General features: G+C 33.9%; 3 protein-coding genes across 3 annotated transcripts in view; 1 reads left to right on the top strand and 2 right to left on the bottom strand.

Moving 5' to 3' along the window:
* The window catches only part of LOC117163655 (uncharacterized), a 159,268-nt gene extending 151,596 nt beyond the window's left edge, over window positions 1-7,672 (bottom strand). Inside the window, exon 1 of the mRNA XM_076621299.1 lies at window positions 7,589-7,672. The gene's annotated coding sequence lies outside the window, so the exon portion shown is untranslated. The remainder of the gene's footprint in view (window positions 1-7,588) is intronic.
* Window positions 1-20,155, top strand: part of LOC117163422 (uncharacterized) — an 88,499-nt gene that overhangs the window by 56,189 nt on the left and 12,155 nt on the right. The window lies entirely within an intron of this gene.
* Window positions 9,075-20,118, bottom strand: LOC117163421 (breast cancer type 1 susceptibility protein homolog). The gene is made up of 4 exons (XM_076621298.1): window positions 19,873-20,118; window positions 18,311-18,525; window positions 10,019-10,083; window positions 9,075-9,211 (listed from the first exon to the last, which is right to left on the bottom strand). The coding sequence occupies exons 1-3, from the start codon at window positions 19,953-19,955 to the stop codon at window positions 10,064-10,066; spliced, it is 318 nt and encodes a 105-aa protein (XP_076477413.1). The 5' UTR covers window positions 19,956-20,118; the 3' UTR covers window positions 9,075-9,211; window positions 10,019-10,063.

Here is a 20,155-nt window from a genome sequence, read left to right as displayed (position 1 = left end):
TTTTAACGCGGTTTAACTGGCCTGGTCGTGCGGTATTTCGTCTGCCATTAATTCCTGATTATCGTTTCATTCTGCTGATTGCGATCAAATTAAGTGCGCGACCATTTTCCATCCCCAAATGACCGCATTGTGACACGCGTCGATCAAGTAGAATTGGCACGTCGCGCGTCAGACCGATCCGTCCACTCGTTGATGCATATCACTCGACTGTTGTCGTCGAAGGAACCTGGCCACAGGTGAAAGCGCGGTTGTAGCATAGAAAAGGAAATTATAAGTGTGAGGTTCCGATCGTCGATTGATGTTTTAATCGTTGAAAGGCTTATTACGATGTTTCGGGGAGAATATTTATTATCGGAGAAAATTGCAGCTATCGTTGTGTCATATAAGAAGCTGTGGTTTGTGTAAGAGAGAATTGTAAGAAACACACGTAGAACTTGGACGTTTCGGTATCTTAATCGTAATTTAAGGAATCATTAAGGCATTTAAGAGAAGTCTATAGCTTTTATCATATAATCTTTGTTATTGGAGAAAATACTGTAGTTATTATCGTGTAATTTTTGTAGGGTGTAAAAAGAAGTTAGATGTGTGGATGTTGGATGTTTTTATATTTTCATCATAGGAGAAAAAGTTAGTTATCCAGGAGTGATCTATTATTTATTACAATAAATAGAAGATAATTCGTAATACAAAATAAGATTGTAGTGTGAAACTTAAAATTATAAATTTAATGCTTATTGTCTATTATTACTAATACTTACTATTATTAATACGCTAATAATTACTGATACAAATAATACTTGGTTATGAAATATAGAGGAGAAGGACGAATGACGTGAAAAGAAACGACGAACAAAAGTTATAAGATTGGATATAGTCTTCAGGAATATTACGATAGTATGTTGGTATGTATGGTCAACTTGTACGTATATTTATAGCCTTCTATCGTAGATAAAGTTTGTGGTGTATGTATGATCTCATTCTGGGATACCTTCTACGTGACTTGATTCTTCCATGATACGAATCTCCTCTCAATTTTCTACAAGTCTATTTTTCAACTATATACTGGACTTGAAAATACAATTTTTTCGGATTCTAGCAATTCATTCTTTCGAATATGGACCGTTAAGCTATTTACAATATGTCAGCTACAATATCAGGAACTTCTATATCCCAACTTTAGAACACTTCTCGGTGATTAAATCTCTTTTTACTTAGAAATTTGATAATAATAGAAGGAAATTAAACTCGGAAATGGAATTACAATGCATATCTTTCAGTTATTAGTAACAATGACCTATTACAGTTAAGAAATGAATGTTACACGACGTTATATGTTTCATTTGAATAAAAATCTCATTTGCTTTATGCTTTCTCATAAGATATACGAAGATTTGTATGTTTGACTGCTTATAGTTTCCAAGTTATTGATGATTAGAGGTCAAGTTATGACTAAAAATTAACTGTTGTCTTTGAATTCACTGATATAAAATACGACATAAAATTTGCATATTCTTATAGAAACTCCTCGTACAAATATTAATTATATCACTGATTTTGCTAACGTATTTACGTAAAGTTAATTTAGTATTAAACTTACATAGTCACGAGTTATGAAATGAGGGACGAAGATGATGTCAATAGAGTTTCCTTCGCAACTCCGTAACTTGGCATTTTAAAAGACGTAACTGTTGACACTTTGTGCAGTATCAAGATTGTACTCTTTAGAATATAAATAGACTTGATTCGTGCACGCTGTACTCGTGTACACGGTACGTCGTACAATAGGGACATCCAATACTATGCACAATCGCGAGTGATTCGCAAACATTCATCGTATTCCGTACTACGATGGTAGAATAGCTGCCTTCCATTCGGTGAATAATTCGACAACCATTTCGAGCAACATTATGGCGATATTGAGCAGGCTTCGTACGAAACGATCATTAATATTCCAGTAGGATAACATAACGGACGATACTGAGAATTCTAAACGTTCGAGTAATCGAAAGAAGTTCACAGAAGCTTGCAATCTGAAAGTACAACTACATGTACGAAATGAGATTCGATTTTTACTGCGTTAGTGAATGCTATTAACATTCGAAAAATCGAACATATAAAATTATTTCGAAATAATCTAAAATATACAGATGCACGTAAACTCTTTCATCGATTCATTTTCAATAGCTTGCTCGATAAAAATGAATCGTAATAACAGGATTTCTATTACACAGCCTCTGTATTAAATGTGATTAAATAAAATGCAGTTTTATTAATACTGAAGAATATTCACTTTATACGCATTTTAAATTCGCTTTATATACGTTTGAAATTCTAGAATTTCTAGAATAGACGTTCCTAAACTACTGAGAGAATTTTTTATTCTTAGAAAACGAGATAAACAAAAGATATGATCGAATATCGTGCAGAGAAGTACATTTCAGTTATTATTGCCATGAGAAGAACATGTATTTTAATGGTAACATACTCTTCTTTAGACTCGTTTTTAACATAAGAAAGCAACACGTGGTAAGAGACGATCCATTTTTCTATCATTTACGTTATAACCTTTCTTGCGAGGAAATCAATTTTATGAACCATAGATACTCGAAGAGCAGACAGTATGTGGTAGTAAACACGTGCAAGGAATACTTTGATTTAATTATTGGGATATTTTCTATTTCATACAGTATAAAGGAACAAACATGTTATTTAAAAAAATTGTTTATTCTTATTTCATAGAATATAAAAGAACAAACGTATATATAAAATACTTTTTATTTCTTCTATTTTCTTTAAAGAAGTTTTGTGTCCTTTAAGCAAAGACGTAGCGTGTACAGTATAGAATATAGCGCAAGTAATACAAAACTAATGGAAGTCTCTTAAAACTAAAGAGTTTATGTAAATGGCACCAAGGTAAAAAAATACTTTGCATAAGAAATGTTCATACTGTATTACTTATTATTCTGACATCAAAAACGTAACAAGAAACGTTGCAAGCATTCTTCACGAAGTTTCTGAACAACCATTAACTGAACAGTTAACTGGAAACTTTTGGAATGTTTTCAAAAAACGTGAAACAAAATGTTGTATACAACGCTGAAAAATCTAAACAATACATAAATCTTTATTACTCTTATCTTTATTACAACGTCGTATTGTTAGAATTAGAACAAGCACCTATATCATGAACTAATCTAGGTCGTCATGGTTACAGATCAATGATGATCATGAACTTATCAAGAAATCGATTATCACATATTTAACCTTACATACGTCATTGCGGAATGTTGCACGAGCTTTTCTCGTTATATTGGCTTACCGAAAAGTTCGTTCAGATTTTTAAGGAATTTGATCAACATAAAAGATCATATTGAAAAGTTCTTCGCTGAAAAACCTCAAAGGTTTTGAAAGGATGAAATATTCAAGTTGAGTGAAAGATCGAGATAATTATAAATCGAAATGTAAATCGGAACGAACTTCCTAACCCAATACGCATATTATTCGTATGTTTCATCCAATTTGTAAAATCGAGCGAAAGGTATAACCAATCGTGTTCATTCTGATTTTTGAACGTATTTTCTCTCAAAATAGGTGTACGTATGTGTGTGTATGAGTGTAAAGATAGCGACGTGATGATATAACTTGACCTTTTCAAAATATGTTTGCAAGTTCTGTCGAAAATGCGTGCTTTCGGTGTTTCTTATGTCTCGTACCCTTCGCTCCATTGCACTTCGTGCCTTTGGAAGGGAGATCTCAGTACTGTATAGCTGTGTGGAGGTATGCGTCGAGGTGGTGAAATGTACAATCCCTGCGGAATATTCCAGAGGGTACGAGTTATTGTCGCGGGAACTGTTAGCTTGGCCGTCGTATGGCCGTCTGGAAACTCCAAGATTTATAACAGTGTCTCGGCTATTGAGCGAAGAAGTGGCGCGTGCAAGTTAAAAGTACAGAGTATTTCAAACCCGTAAAATTACTCTCGTACCACCTGAGTTCTGGCACATGGATAAGGCTAAAATTCTATTTCTGAAAAATAGCGATGGTCTGGTGCATGCTGCATCGCGTTATAACACTCAACACGGTGGTTTAGCTATACCGCTACTGGCAACCGTAGAGAATAGAACCCTCAGGGAAAAAGTAAAAAATAAAAAAAGAAAATTTCTTCCATTATAAATCTTCTTAAATTAATTTATGCGTCCCAAGAATTGCTGTGAACTAAATTCATATTTATGGTGCGCGGTCTCGTTATTTTTCTGCAAGTCGCGCACGAGATTTTTAACAAATTTTGCCATCTATCCTGGACATTTGTACTACATAATTTTCGTCAATTAACAGTTCCTTTGATAGCTTACACCTATTATTACGTTTTGTATAAAATCAGTAAATGTGCCAATATTTATGAACCATCATAAGAATTGAAAAGTTCAGGGTGATTCTATCTATAAACGTGAAACGCAATGAATAATTAACGACGAAAAGAAGTACAAAAAGTATGAGGAATAAACAGAGAAAAGAGCCAGGAAAGGAGAAGAAATAGAAAATACAAACGACTATCGATCGCAATGATTATCTTTCTGTGCAGTTAGAGTGCATCGAAATAGAGAGCATAACGGACACAGTGATTATTTCTCCTTGGTTGCTGGCAATTGGACTAGATTCATAACCACTGACATGGTGTACGCGCGTGTCTATGTATGTGTATACGTGAGAAATGTTAGACGAGAGTTGCCTACAGGTGGTCCTGGGCAAATCAATATTCTTTGCCTGTATCTGTGAATACGTGAGTGGCCTGAATGCTCTTCGCAACACGCAGTACCTAAATCCACCCATGATCATGATATTGCACGTTCCAAGCACTACCACATGCCTCGCCCTAAACAGGGCTGTGTATTCGCAACTAGATACATCTTATGTGTTTCATGTAATTACAAAATTTCAACGCACAGCATTCGGGCTTGCTGACTATGAGCATTGTGAGGGGATGTGAACTGATTTATGGGATTCTTTCGTGTCTTTGTGTTTGGCGGATGAAGCGTGAATTTATCATTCCTAATAATTATTTTCTTATAGGTGCGCTTTCTTTTGATTCTACTTGGATATTTTTGCGTGTCGCTTGATATTTAGAAAGAAGAAAATATATTGCTGAGACCATATGAAATCGTGCGTCGCGTTGAAGATGCTTTCAAAAATCAGTTATATCGATCGTTCGGTGATTGGTAAAACGAAAAATGATAATAAGTATTGTTTGCGAATATTGTAAATATTTAAGAAAAGAGCCGCTGCCCTATCTTTGAGGAGTGCGAATGTTCGAGTTCGCGTTGTAATATAAAGCAATCCAAATAAGAACATGTCTCGAGGAGAATTGCTCTTTTCTATTGCTACGTTTCGTGGATCAAGCGCGAGATTAATATTCCTAATTATTATTTTTGTACAAATGTAGATTTTATTTTAAATTGATCATATTTGGGTGATTGTTTTGATATATGTATGTAGAAAAATATATTTACGATTAATATTAATATGAATATTATGATCTACGAGGCACTCTTCTGTTATTGTGTATTGCGGATAAGACATGAATTTATTATCTTTCTTATGAATTTAGATTTTATTCTTAGCTGGTGTTATTTTGCTAATATCTTTTTGATGCATATAAAAATAAAATAATATATGTAATATATACACATATATATATAATAATAATAAAATAAAAGAACATGTCTATAGTTACTTATATCATTTGAAATGCTTTTGTGTTGCTGTGGATAAAGCTTGAACTTACTACTGATTATTTCTAGATCTGATTATTTAGTTTTAATTGATCTTCGTATTTATTGCAGTATGAAACAGAATTTGGAATATTGATTTGTATGTTGATGGTAAAATAAATTGTTCAAAATCAATGCAATACAAAAGTTAACATACTAATTGAACAAATTTTTAATAAGTATCGATAATTTTTTCAACTGGTAATATAAGAAAATAATTTTGTTAGTAATTACATTATGATTGTTTTCGTTAGCGAAGTGTGTGGAACATTGATGGATGCGATGAAAAAGTTAAATGAAAGTTTTGTTGTGGAAATCTAAATTAATTTAACGAGAACAGAATATCTTTGTTAAACTTACTGTTACCATGATATATTTTGATCTTGTTAGGAGATCAAATATTCATATATGTAATCACAGTGGTAAAAATGATAACAAAATGTCTTATATCCTGCCATAAATATTACTATCAGCGATACATACAAAAAATTCCTCATTAAACGTAATCACTTCCATCAAAAATCCACATATACGGTAACTTAATTCACCCTTAAACAATGTTACGAGAACAAAATCTGTTGCAAAAACAAATATTCCCTTTGTTATAGACTATTTTCTCCAAATATATATAATAACTAAAAAATATACAAATTTTCTAAACTATATCATAGGTACAATATGCGCAAATTATTCAAACGATGTGGCACTGATAAGGGGTTTAAATTCATGGAAATGAGCGGAAGTGAGTAATGCTCGACATGAAATTATGCTAAAAGCAATGGAGCCCCGCTGAATGTCATGTCTACAAATCGCACGTGCTATCAGAATCCCAGCCAGTCTCTTCTTCGACAAGATATTCCGGATAACCAAGCGCGAGAACGTCCTGTCGCGACAACTCCTGCAGATATGGATAGAACGATATCAGTTTGTACTGACTGATACACTCGACTATCCATTCGTCGACGATTGCTATGGCACGAGTCTGTTTGTACCATTCTACGAGAAGGAAAAGAAATGAAAAAGAAATAATTAATACGTCGGGACAGTTTTGTGGCGAAGGGTAGTTTAGTTCAGTTGATACATTTCCCAGGAAGTTGTACGTTGTGGGAGACGATAGTTGAAATTTGCATGTTATTAGTGTGTTGTTGATATTTTGCTGTTGCGAACGGTTATTTCAATCCGAACTTGTTTTAGTAGATAAAAATGAAATATAGATATTTCGTAGAACATTGAAGTTACTGTAAAATTAGAAAAGCATTTTGGTTAGTTAATTATTTTCCTGCGCTTGTTAAAAAAATGATTTCCAAAAATCCTTTCATGACGATGAAGTTGAAAAAACTATCAACGAAATGAAGAAAAAGTTGTGCAAGATGGAGAAAGAGTTGTGCAAAATAACGACGAATCAAGAACTTACAAACTGATCTGACATTTAAATATTTCAAGTAGATTAATCATACAGGAAAGACATCTTTCTTCTTTTGACAAATTTCACACACACAAAAAAAAAAACAAAATCATTAAATATAATCAATCAGATATAATTCTCAACTTTGTATATCAGATTATATCCAAGATTTATATATAAGATAATCAGATTATCTTAAGACGTGAGATTATTTTTTTACACAACTATTCATATACATCTACAATAATGATTAATAAAAACAATTATCAATTCAATGTTGTCTCCAACATAATTTCAAGATTCATTGAAATCATTCTTTTTGCATATTCTTACCTTTTTAATTAACAGTATTTAATTCCATTGAGAATACGTTTACTCGGCATTTCACTTTTAATTTTGATAAATGTGATAATCTTACCAATAATTTGGAATTCATGAAGGTCGGCCTGAATCAAAATGATCTTCATCAAATTCTTCTCAGCGGCTAGAGCGCATAACGAGTCGACCACGATGGCACCCGTAGCCCGTAGCAAGTCCTAAAAGAGACAATATCAGTAAAACTTGGCGTATATTCAACTTGAAACGGCATAGCAAGATTGGATGGTCGGAGGAACATAAATAAACGCCTTTCTTGAATTGGGGTTTCGATGCGAACTATTCAACCATAATAATACGCGAAACCTTTAAAATTTATAAGCGTGATTTAAACGCGGAATATTCTCGCATAACGATACTCTCTGCTTCAAATTTGATATAGTTTTACCTTAGTTTCTTTATTTTCCTCGTTATACCTTTCTTTTCTATTTTCTACTATTTTTTCCGCAAGTTGAATATGAAAAATTTGTGAGCTTTCGTGGCACAGTTGCTCACGCAAGAATTCAAACGTTCACCATTTGTGAATATATTGCACGTTTTATACGAAACGTCGTTTAATTTCACTAACACCGAGATAACGAGACACGACTATCACGATTACATTGGAGAAATTTAAAACAAAGATAAAATTGTTATTTAATAGAATGCTTATTCTTTATGAAAATATTCCACTAAATAGAGACAAAGACCGTGTCGAAATTTTGAAGATATCTTCGCTGATTAAATTTCGCTTGAAACGTTTCGTTCGCAACAGACGATTCTGTAGAGAAATACAAATGTAACATTCTTTATTCGTTCTCGCGCTATAAAAGGACGAAATGGAAGAAATATTCTGAAAAACATGCTCACCTGATACTGTTCTATAGAAACGTTGATGTACGGTTCAATACATAGAAAGCAGAATCCCTCGAATAAACCCTTCTCTCTGCATCGCGATTTTCGAGGGCCTTCTTCGAGAGTCTTCGAATCTACCACTTCGTACGGTTCCTCGTTCACTAATCTTCGCTCCTTTACCGAATCCACTACCCACTGATAACTCACGATCCATTTCCTATGGACTATACCCTGCAGGTATTTCAACGTGTTGCTAGCTCCGTTATTTTTGTCAGCTTTCACGATCACGTGTGTTACATCCTTATCGAACTGAGCCAGGTATCTACCGTCCAGCATTTGCGTTAACTTCTTCACTAGATCGATTTCATGAATTGTCAGCCCGCTGCATACAAAACAGAACTTCTGTCTGTTGGTATAGTGTGCGCGTTGAGCGATATTTTTCTCAACGCCTCGACCATTATTTGTACTTTTAACATTATCCTCACTGTTATTTATAATTTGAACACTTTCTTCAATGTTATTTGTACGTTGAACAGTGTTTCCCTGAACGCTTCGATTCATATTTCGCTGAATGGAATCCTTCGTCTGCTTGTTAGAGGGTTCATTCGCGCGAGGAACAAGCTTCGTGGCGTTATTGCAGGTAGACTGATGCATTTTCGGGGTGCTCTGGTAGAGAGGAGGAATGCTGATCGTGGAATTTGGAGTGCTGATATTGGTGAGGCATCTTCCGGTCGCCGACTGTAGAATTTTGGCAGGCAATGTTTTTTCGAAGGTCTTCGAAACCGAGGACGACGATATCACACTTCTCTGCGTCGAATTGATCGCTCCCAAACTGAAGAAAGTGATACCGGTTGCGTAAAATTGCTCGATTTGATATGCAGAATATTTTTTGATAGCGGATATTGGAGGATTTAGAAGGGTTTAAGGAATTGATGTGCTGTGTGGCTTTTCATAGCGCGCAATATGCCAAATAAAAAGCGATCTTCGTGAAAATCGAATAAAATGGAAATAAAATAAAATGGACGATACGTCTTTTTCTTTTCTTCGCTTTTGAACAGAAGTTTCTAGTTAATGGACCTTTGTACGCGATGTTAAATCACATAGAACTGAGGAAGCTGTGTTTCTAATTGCAAAAGTAATTTCACGTGAAGTTATTCTGTTTATTATATTTGCAATATTATTACAAATTATTGTTATCATAAATATATATTTATATTATCAGTCGTAAAACGTTATTAAAGATAGGAGACTTTATTGCATGTTTGAATTTTAACCAACAGATAGTTTTCAAGAAGGTAAATTGGGCAGCTTCGATGAAAGTCTCTTGATCCTCGTTCCAAAAAATAATTATTTTGTGAATCATTGCAAAATACGAATGACGCATTGATAGAGAGTAAACACGTAAAACTTTATGCACATTTTAATCTCAGTAAACAAACAGGTAAAATTGAATTGCTTCAATGGAAAGTTCTTCATCTTCATTCCAACTAACAATTGTTATATAAATATAACACTTATTAGAAAAACTTGAACGGTGTAAGAAAAATTACGTTAATGTGTAATGCTGTTATTGAAATGCATAATGTACCTTTCAAAACTGAAAGAAGAATGGACGTTACGAGAGACTCGTGTTACTTACTTTTTCGTCTTTGTGTTAGGAGTGTTCTCGACAATGTCGTCTTCTTCACCCGAGTGTTCGACGTCCTGGATATTTCAAAGCAGAGAGTGAGTATTTCAGACTGCAGGATCTTGTTTATCTTTAAGTAGCGGATGGACGATAAAAGTTATCAATTAAGCACCGTGAATAATACTAAAGCACGAAGCTTTCTAAATGATTGTTTTGAATTACGTGAAATTTCAAAATTACGAACGAGTGACGCTCAAATGAAAATATCCAATCATTTTTTAAATTAGAATAATTAAGCGGCGGGTGGTTGAAGAGGGGTTAAAAGAGTTATTCGTATTTGGCAAAGAGAAGCTTCATAATCTTCTAGACAACTTTTAGGTTTTTCTGTGAAGAATTTATTAGTTTACAGCAGTCTTTTCAGTTTCTTTATAGGAATCTTCCATAGAGAATCATCGTCATTCATTTTTATTTATAGATCTTCACGGTCAGTAGATTATTGAGATATTCCTTAAATCTTTTTTTTTAAATTTGTATATAATTATAATTTGCGAATTGAATAAAATTATTTTAAAATGCACACAAATTTTAAAAGTAATATTAGATTCGGAATGACTATAGCGTCTGACTATATACGGTCTTCTTCTACTCCCTTTATTAAATTTCTCTTTATAATTAAAGAAAAATAAATAATTTAGATTAATAAAAGACCTGAAGTATCATATTCTAAAATAATACTATTGCACTACAAATAATTAGAAATATTGCACTAAATATTACTATAAATTTTTCATTTGTCCTACAAGTAAATATATCATTTGACACTTCTTATAATTTCAGAAAAATTATAAATTATTTATTATTTATTAATTATAAATTATAATTTACCGATACTAGAACTTCTCAAATTTTGTTAAAAATATGTGAAACTCTTTTAACATCACCGTTTTCTATACTTTCACCTAAAATTTTAATGACTCTATGTTAATCATCAATTTTCGAAACTCATATACTTCCCGTTCACGTACAAATCAATATAAATCCATACATATATGAATCTTTCATAAAAGATGAAGAGACCAACCTTTCCATCTGCGTTTGAGCACTTCTTGTTATGCTTCGGCGTCTGTAGAATCTTCTTTTCCATTTCCAAAGGCACGTTAGAATTTTTATAATTTTTCTCAAACAGATCCATCTCAAATTGTTTAATCATCAGATCATGTTGCGTGATGTCCATCAAAGAATCATGTTCGGACATATCCTTAATTGTAGAATTGCTCACACTCGCATTCGTTGGATGCTTTTGAGAAGAAGAAGTCATTGATCCCTGTCTCAATGATTTATTTGAAATACATATCGATTCGTTGCCGGATGACTTGAATGAATTTTCTTGTAATCTATTCTTCCTCGAACTCTCATTAACCATATTTACATATACCGGAAGCAGTATCTCTTCATTCTCATTGTCACTATCGCACAATGCACCAGATATTTGCTGGTTATTATTCTCCTTATCAGATCCATTAGAACGTACGCACAGAACATCTTTACTCGACGAATAAGAACTTTCAACACACGATCTTGCTAATTTAGATTTTCTCTCGTAACTATCTATCTCCAAACACTCGACCGATTCTCTTCTAGATTTTCTGTTCTTTCCATTATCGTCCTCTATAATGACTTCTTCATAGTCTGCATTTGCTATGATATCGTCGTAAGTATCCGGCTGTATGAGTTCCGTTGTTTTGTTTCGTATATTTTTAATTCGATCTATCGTCAATTCAAAATCAGGCGAGTCCTCGACAGCAATCGACGAATTCTTAGGCTCCAAACTCTTCCTCCACTTGGATCCACTGAAATTGGTTCCTTCGTCGCTGTATCTACCAGCGAAGTCTAACTGCTGTCTACACTGCAGCGTAGACAGTTTGTTGGTAGATTTGTCACGATCTGACGAGCCAGACTTCAACGAAGCGTTGTCTTTAACCGCGCGAGACGCATTCATCAAATTAGAGGAATCACGAGTTTGCTCCAACTTACCTTTCTTTTTGCACCTCTCGTCGACCCAGTTGTGCACGATCGCGTTCCACTCTCCGTCGCTAACTTCAGGAGAAACGTCTCGTTTTCGCTTGGTCGTTGGAGAGACGGCTTGAGAGACAATGTCCGGGGAATCAGTGCTTGAACTGGCGATTGGCAAAATTCTCTTAAACACCTTCTTGTTTCCTTCTTCGCTGGCTGCAATATTTGAGCTAGAGCTTACCGGCACGATTTCCGTGTCTCTGCTGCTAGGATCAGAGGACTGACAATTTTCGTCTAAATTGGTCTGGAAGAATGGGACTTCTTTGTTGTCGTTCCTAATGCACGTGACCTCTGACGAGAAACTGTGATTGGAGCAAACGTCCTCCTCGTCGCTGACTATAGACTGTCTTTTCATTCTATTAGAGAACTTGTCTTGACTATCAAATCTCTTCCTTTTTCTCACTGGCGTACGGGGAGAATCGCATTGATCTGACATGTGTAAGAAACCTCCAGAGACAGAGACTTTGTTGGTCTCTGTGTCAGGTTCAGTTTCGTGGATCAGCTTCTGGGTCTGTGAAATGTCGATCGGGGGGGATTTTAAAGAGAGGAACTGTAATTGGGAGTCATTTGCTGATGGTATCATCTTTACGGTATTCTTGGTCGACGTATTATTTGATTTAGCACACTGTTCGTCACATGGTAAGAGATATGGTTCTTTATTTGCACTCAGAGATACCAAGAGTACGTCTATATCTGGAGATTTATTTTCAACACTGTCAGGGATCTCAACAACTGAAACAATTTTCTCCTGAATTTCTTCAGGCGGATTTTCTTCACGATAATCTATCTGATTATTGAAGACGATCGCTTCAGTTACAGTACTTACTGTCGCGACAGGTTCTGCTTCTTTGCCTTCGTCCTCATCTATTATCTGTGTATCGTTCAACGCGATTAGTGCATTGTTACCAAAGCCATCTTGAATTGTATAATCCAGCGTGTCCAATATATCAATCGGATTACACGGTCTTTGTAAATGGAACCCTGGATAATGGCCCACCATCGCTTTCCGTTTGGTTGTTCCCAGATACAAGAAGGGAATTCGTTTTCTGCAACGCTTGAAAGTTTTCCCTAGTTTCCTGAACGTGACCAGGGACACATTGCACCCGCTGTTCTCCAGCCTCCTGTTTGCAAACTCGGTCGAAGTGGCAGTCAAGCCTCTGACACGTTTACCATCCAGTTTATCATCTGTAGAAGCTCTACGTTTCTGTGTTCCAATTGCTTCCTCCGGACTTCTCTTATCTGCGCCAACGTTTCCATCAGCCTGATCACTTTCACGCTCAATCTCAAATCTCAAGTCTCGTCTAACAGCCTGCAGACCAACACGAGAATCAACAATCGGACTGGGAGAATTATTCAATTTAAACTCTGTACTTTTTCTCTTCAGAGACAATCTTCTGCGATGAGGCGTTGAAGTTTGTAAGTTTGAGGTAGAATCAGCTTCATCGATCATCGTAATCTTTTTCGTTGGTGTCGGAGAACAATTTTCCTCATTACGCGATTCATCAAGCAGATTCGGTCCACCTTGGTCACTGTTTGATTTAACCAGCGACGCTTGAGAAAATATCTTATCTCGATCGTAGAAAGGCGTATCGAATGGATCGACGTGTCGCTTTGTAGGGAGCATCGTTTCCTCGCCATTATTCGTTTGGTCCGCTTCAATGTCAGCTCGTGAATCCTCGTATGTTACGCCGATAATCGTGTTCATCTGACAGGTGTTCAAATATCGAATGTGTACCTGCCTACCCTCTTCTAGCGTGATAAAGGACGATTCAGTGGTCGACTGAACTTTCTCTGACATCGATCTATCCTTTCTATCCCTCGGGGACAACGCATCTCTCGCGTCAACAAAATCACTTTTTGCCGAACTTTTCTTCCCGTCGTCGAATCTTTCGTCCACGGCGACATTCGCGACGTCTTCAGTCATCACCGACCCCTTTCTTTTCCTCGTTCGTCCATTACCTATGTCGTCGACAACTTTCGGCTTCGCATTTTCCTCTTTGTTCAGGTTCGCCGTAGCTTCATTCACTGACCGAGATTTTCCCTTGTTCTCGATGCTCACGTTCAAGGATTTCAATCTCTTCTTCCTCTTGCGCATCTCTTTGCCAAACTTCTCTACAGAGGACCAATTCTTCTGCATGCTGGACAACATGTCACAGGGTGACGTCCTGTTAACGTCTATGAATTTCTCTTCGCTCTTTTCCTTACTATCGTCAAACGATCTCGTCATCCTCGACGTGCTCGGCTTCGGATTCATCGTATCAAAGTCCAGCTTTGACGAAGCAATCGCAGTCTTCGTCTCCGTAGACGTCCTGCGATCGCTCGTATTGTTCGAATCGCTTTCGTTATTCTCGCTCCTTAAAGATGTCCTTCGAACCTGTTGACTAGCGTCATCCTTCATCCTCGTATCAACGTCTTTGTCAAAATTGTCGATCTTGATCTGTGAATCGTTTTGAGAAACTGACATAATTAACGTGTCGTTAAAATCACATGTTGGAGACTGTACGATTTCAGTTTTATAAGGACTGTCTAACGTTTCCTGCTTGGACAGATTCTCCAGCCAGGTTGTTACTTTGCTCTGTGACTGATTCTCGTCTAGAGAATCATTCGACTCATTTAACTGTCCTATGCCAGACAAACCACATTTTGATAAGTATTTTGTGATAGCGCCGCCTTTCTTCTGCGTAGATTTCGTTTCGCTTTTCTGTGATGTCAGGTTTTTTCGAGGTCGACCTCTTTTTTTTTTGGAAACGGCTTCCTTTTGTAGACTGGTATCCACGTAAGAACAGCTCGGTTTGATCAACTCCTTTGTGTTACATATACTGAATTCGGTATTACTTGACGATTCGCTTTGTTGCGTGCAGCGTGGTCTCGATAAATGAGACAGTACTGAAAAAGGTATTTTGGATTTATCACGGTCTTGATAAAGTTTATGTTAGAGAAATACCTGGGCTATTTAGGACCGTAAATGTTGGCTTTCGTGGTTAATATTTTGAGATACAGAGTTTCTTCATATTTATCGGTAAGAGAGTCTTGGTTCACAGGCTGTAGTAAATAGTGAAGTACGCTATTTTAAAGCTTTTCCGAGATATTGTTAATATAGAATGTTCGAAATTTGTATTAAAATCTCTAGCAAAGTATTGTCCAGCTTTAACCAGAATGAGGAATTAACCAGGACAACACGTTTTAAATTTGCACTAAAACCTAAAGAACGTTTCAAATTTTCATTGAGGTTCTAGGTAGAACGATTAACTCTTGATGAAAGTATGAAGCAGAATGCTTTAAAATTTTTATTAGAATTTATAGGGAAATGTCTCTCATCTTCATTACGAATTGAATGTAACATTAATTTTGACTGGAGGTAAAGACAGAAGTTTAAATTTTCCTTTTGCCGAAGTCTCAGGTAGGGGGATAAATTATTTCAAATTATTAATAAGTTTGAAATCCAATAAAAAAATGATCATAGAATTTTATTATGAAATTAACTTTCCAATGCTGAGGGATATTCAAAATAATTAAAATAAAAAAAAAGAGAGATAATACATTTTTTTGCCATTCTTAATTTCCTAAATCAAATTATAATCATTTTGGATCAATTACTCGAGAAAAAAGATTTAAAGGTGGAAATTGGAATTTTAATATTTGCAATAAATCAATTTGTACTTTTGAACACTCGAATCCTTGAAACGCTTGTAGAAATGACAACCTGTTTAGAGAGAGGAAATTGTTATGATAGCGAATATCAAGTGCGGATAGTCACGCGTCGAGGCGTTCGATAGCTTCACATATTCCGTTGATTGTTGTCCACATATAATTTAATTACTGCGTATAATAAATTTATCTTGCAGTGCAAACATTCTTTATTTATCTTCTTCCTCATTATCGCGACTAATATATTAACGCTATTCTGTATTTTACCAATTTTAAGTAAATTTCCTAATTAAATTAAGGCTGAAAATTAAAATTCTGAATTTTTTAGGGAACTAAACAATCTTGCAATTTATTTGCAAAATTAAAATATATTCTAGAAATATTAATAACTTACTAGGTCGTGCATTCGAAATATATGTACCTCGGAATCTCTTTCCAGCCTGTAAAGTCCACTCATAGTGAAATTCAAGGAGATTTGTTTGGCTTTACAGAAACTCATGTACGTGTATGTACATGTAGCAGAGAATGCAAGCACGTTAATGCATTTGAGAAAAGTCAGAGTTGAGAGCATGTCACAGCAAAGAATATTAGAAAATTGACCTATGACCTGTGTCTCGCAAAGCAGGGCATGCTGAGCTGCTTTTTTTTATTATTAAATATGCGTAACTTTCAAATTAAAGTTACTCGAATAACAGCAAGTACGTATATCTTTATAAAATTAAGAATTTAATCAAGAATTTAATCAAGCGCTTTAATTGTTCCGATAAAAGCACACTTTTGTTACAGAGATAAAATTTTAAAAACGTGTTCAGAGTCATTCTTCAGCTTTACAGAACCGAATTTGATCGGTGTGGCAAATTTGGTTTTTCATTATTATTAATAGAAATTGATTATTATTTATAGTTTCAATAGAAACGGGTAATAAAATGAGAAGAGAATAAGAAAACAAATAGAAAACTATTATTTTCAAAAACATCCCTGTTCAAAAAACTAGTATTTTTTAATTAAGTCCACGTTCGAAACAAGAATGCAAATCGATTGCCAATTCTTGAATAAAACATTTTCCTATCATCTCCTATGCTCTACATAAATCATGCCAGTAATAAAGCATTATGAGAATCTAGAGGAAAGTAACAAAAGATGAACATTATGAATAACATTTGAAAGCAACAAAACTCAGCAAATTCTCTACGTTCGATCGTATACCAGAACGTAAACGCAGAGTGCTCGTAAAACGTTGAAGTTTTGGATACCATCGAGATGCGTTGCTATACCAAAGAACACTAGGACCTAAATTTTTGAAAACATTCGGCTACACTACAGGTGAAACAGATAGGCAACTCGAGTGAACATGATGTTGTGGCACATGTACCAGCACGTGTACTTTAAACTTCATGTTTTACTTAAGACTGCAGGGAAAAAAGTTTATCGCGGAGGAACGTTAGTTCCATTTAAACGTATTGATCTGCGTTGAGAAATTTATCGTCTTCCCGATATTTCTTCCTCGCGAATTTTTCCTACCGTTTTCTATTTAACAGGACGATTGATGTAAATATTATATTTGAAATTTCATAACCGAAATTTTTTTCTTTTTTGAGCATAAAAATTATAAGTCAGTCATAGATAAGCTCCGTTTTAAATCATTATTATTATACAAGATCTTTAAAAAAAGAGGAAATACTTCTAAAGAGTTGTGTTATGAGAACAACTATACAGAAATTTCATTTGCATTTATGATAATAGAACTTTGCATACAGAAGGTATTTGTTTTGCATATTATATTATGTGTAATACTGTGTACGTGATAATATGTTTATTTTTTTCATGAATAGAAATTTGATCTTGTGTGTTATATCTTGTATTGCATGGGCGGTTGAGAAATAAATTACACCATAAAAATCAATGTAAGATATATTGTAATGTACGAAATTCTCGAATTTATCGCTCAAATATAGCAATATATTATTGCAGCGTTATTATTGGATCAATTAGGACTGTTTATAGTGTATTAAGGTGATTATTATATAAGCCTATTATTTATATAATTAATTACATATAGAATTATCTTACTTACGATTATTTATATAACTAATTATTACAAAGGTATTCCTCATAAAAGATAGATTTTCGTTTTTTTGCAGAAAGATATGAAAAATAAAATTTCTCTCCGCTTTCAAAAAATATACGAACGTGTCACTTCTATTACTTCAACATTTTATCATCTTCTTCCAACGAGTATACTTGAATGCCAAACAAAATGAGTCATCTACTATAAATAAGTTTGTCTTCATCTAAATATTTTCTCCAATATCATCAATCAGAAATTATTTACAACAAATGTGCTCAAACACTTTTTCATCAAATTTTGAATATTGTTATACTATTATACGCTTGTAATAATTAACATTAAAACATTCTCTTTACTCAATCAGTATTTTTATGTCGAGTGTTTTGATCGTACATTTTTTATTTCAACGACGATATGTAATAACAATCTTATTTATAAAAGAATGTAGTTTTCGAACATCAGATATTACCTACGAAATATTGTTATTATCTCCTAAATAAGGCGAAAGTACTTACTACAGATGCCTGAATCTGATTGCACCGCTTCGATTAGTTTCTGCAGTCCATCGATGTATAATATCATGTGTTCGTCCTTAGAAATGCTGCGACGCTGTATAGCACGGTTGCAGAGTGGACAGAGAGCATTTTTACTTTGCAATAGCGTTTGAATGCACTGGCGACAGAATCGATGCCCACAAAGGGTTTTCACTGGCTCAGATATGGTATTCAAGCTGGAACAGAGAGGCACATAATCCATTATATAAGCAAGCTTTGAGTATTTCAAATAGAATAAATAATTAAATAAATTCATAAAATTATTTATTTTTGAACAATTCATAATCAAAATGAAATATCTAATAATCACTGAAGTAAAAATGTAATGCTATAAGATCAATAAAACTTGATAACAGATTCTAATAAATTGAGTATATATAATGTTTGATATACGAAGGTCACAAAATGTATTTGCACGCTATTGTATGCATTTATATACTAATTAATCAGGTCCAAGTATATTAAACTTTGTATCATTTACTAGTACTTTCATATGATCACAAAAATTTGATACTATGAAAATAAAATTTAAAACTTAATAAAAAGATCCGTCATTAGAGAATAAGAACAAATAATTCTTGTTTTTACTGTATACAAAATATTAATTGCAATATAATATAATTTTTCAATAATATTTCAATACAATAATTTCTTTATGGAGAATGATTTAACGTCATAAAATACATGGAATCAAAGAACAGTGCCTTTTTAAATAAAAGAATTAAATAATAGTTTTTTAAGTAACCTTTAATAGGTATATAAAAATATATGAAGAATGTATGATCAAATATTTAAAGAACTTCAGTTATTAACTTTATATAAAATATCATTTGTTGAAACCTTAATTGTAGTCTTAATCTTCTTGTATGTATTATATCGCATTCTTTTATCTTTTTGTATATAGTATGCAGATATTATATTAGAATCAGAAAATACAAAATTTAATCAGTAATAGATAAGGTTTCATAAGTGAGCAAACTAACTATATTAAAATTACATACATAGCGTAAGGGAATATAAAAATAAAATATAACTATCTCATTAAATGTATATTAAGTCGCTTTCATTCAGTCTAATTACTAACTAGTCTTCCACCATAGATACAAAATGAAAACTATTATATTAATATAATAAATAAGCATGATAAAAGATTAATAATGGCCATGAATTTATTGGAGTCCATTTAAATGATGAGTTGAACAGTTTCACGTAATAAATTAAAGTCAATATGTCTTTAACAAAACAATACTTATGGTACAAATGGAATTAAAAGAAATGGTTTGTTAAGTCAAGAAACTAAACAAATATACTTATCTCCTTCTATTTATTTGAGATTACTTAAAGCATAGAACATTGAAAATACTGAGTTATAGGTATATAACCTATAACAGAACTTCTCAAAATGAATTGAATCTTAACATGAACATTGATCTAACATGTATTACACATTATGCGTTTCAAATGTATGAATTATTCGCTTTTAAGTTACTTCATAGATTTTGATATGACAATTAAAAACTTACCAAATTGTGCATTGTAAACATTTTTGTATATTTCTAATTTCCTCTGCTAGTTTTTCAGCAGTAATGAACACTTCCTTCATCATCTTTTCCTTTGTTACGAATGTCACATCACGAATGTCTATCACAACTCGATTAAATTCATTTCGTTTAAATACATCAAAAGCGCGGGATCTCGTAAAACTTTTTCGTTGCCATTGTTACAATACAGACTACTTGTGTTATCAAATTGTCAACAGGTCTTCAAGATTTACTTTGACTTTAACCACGTGCTTGTGATGGCGCT

This window comes from Bombus vancouverensis, chromosome 9, assembly GCF_051014615.1.
Source record: "Bombus vancouverensis nearcticus chromosome 9, iyBomVanc1_principal, whole genome shotgun sequence".
Lineage (NCBI taxonomy): Eukaryota > Metazoa > Arthropoda > Insecta > Hymenoptera > Apidae > Bombus > Bombus vancouverensis.
This window is presented reverse-complemented; position numbering and strand designations above follow the sequence as displayed.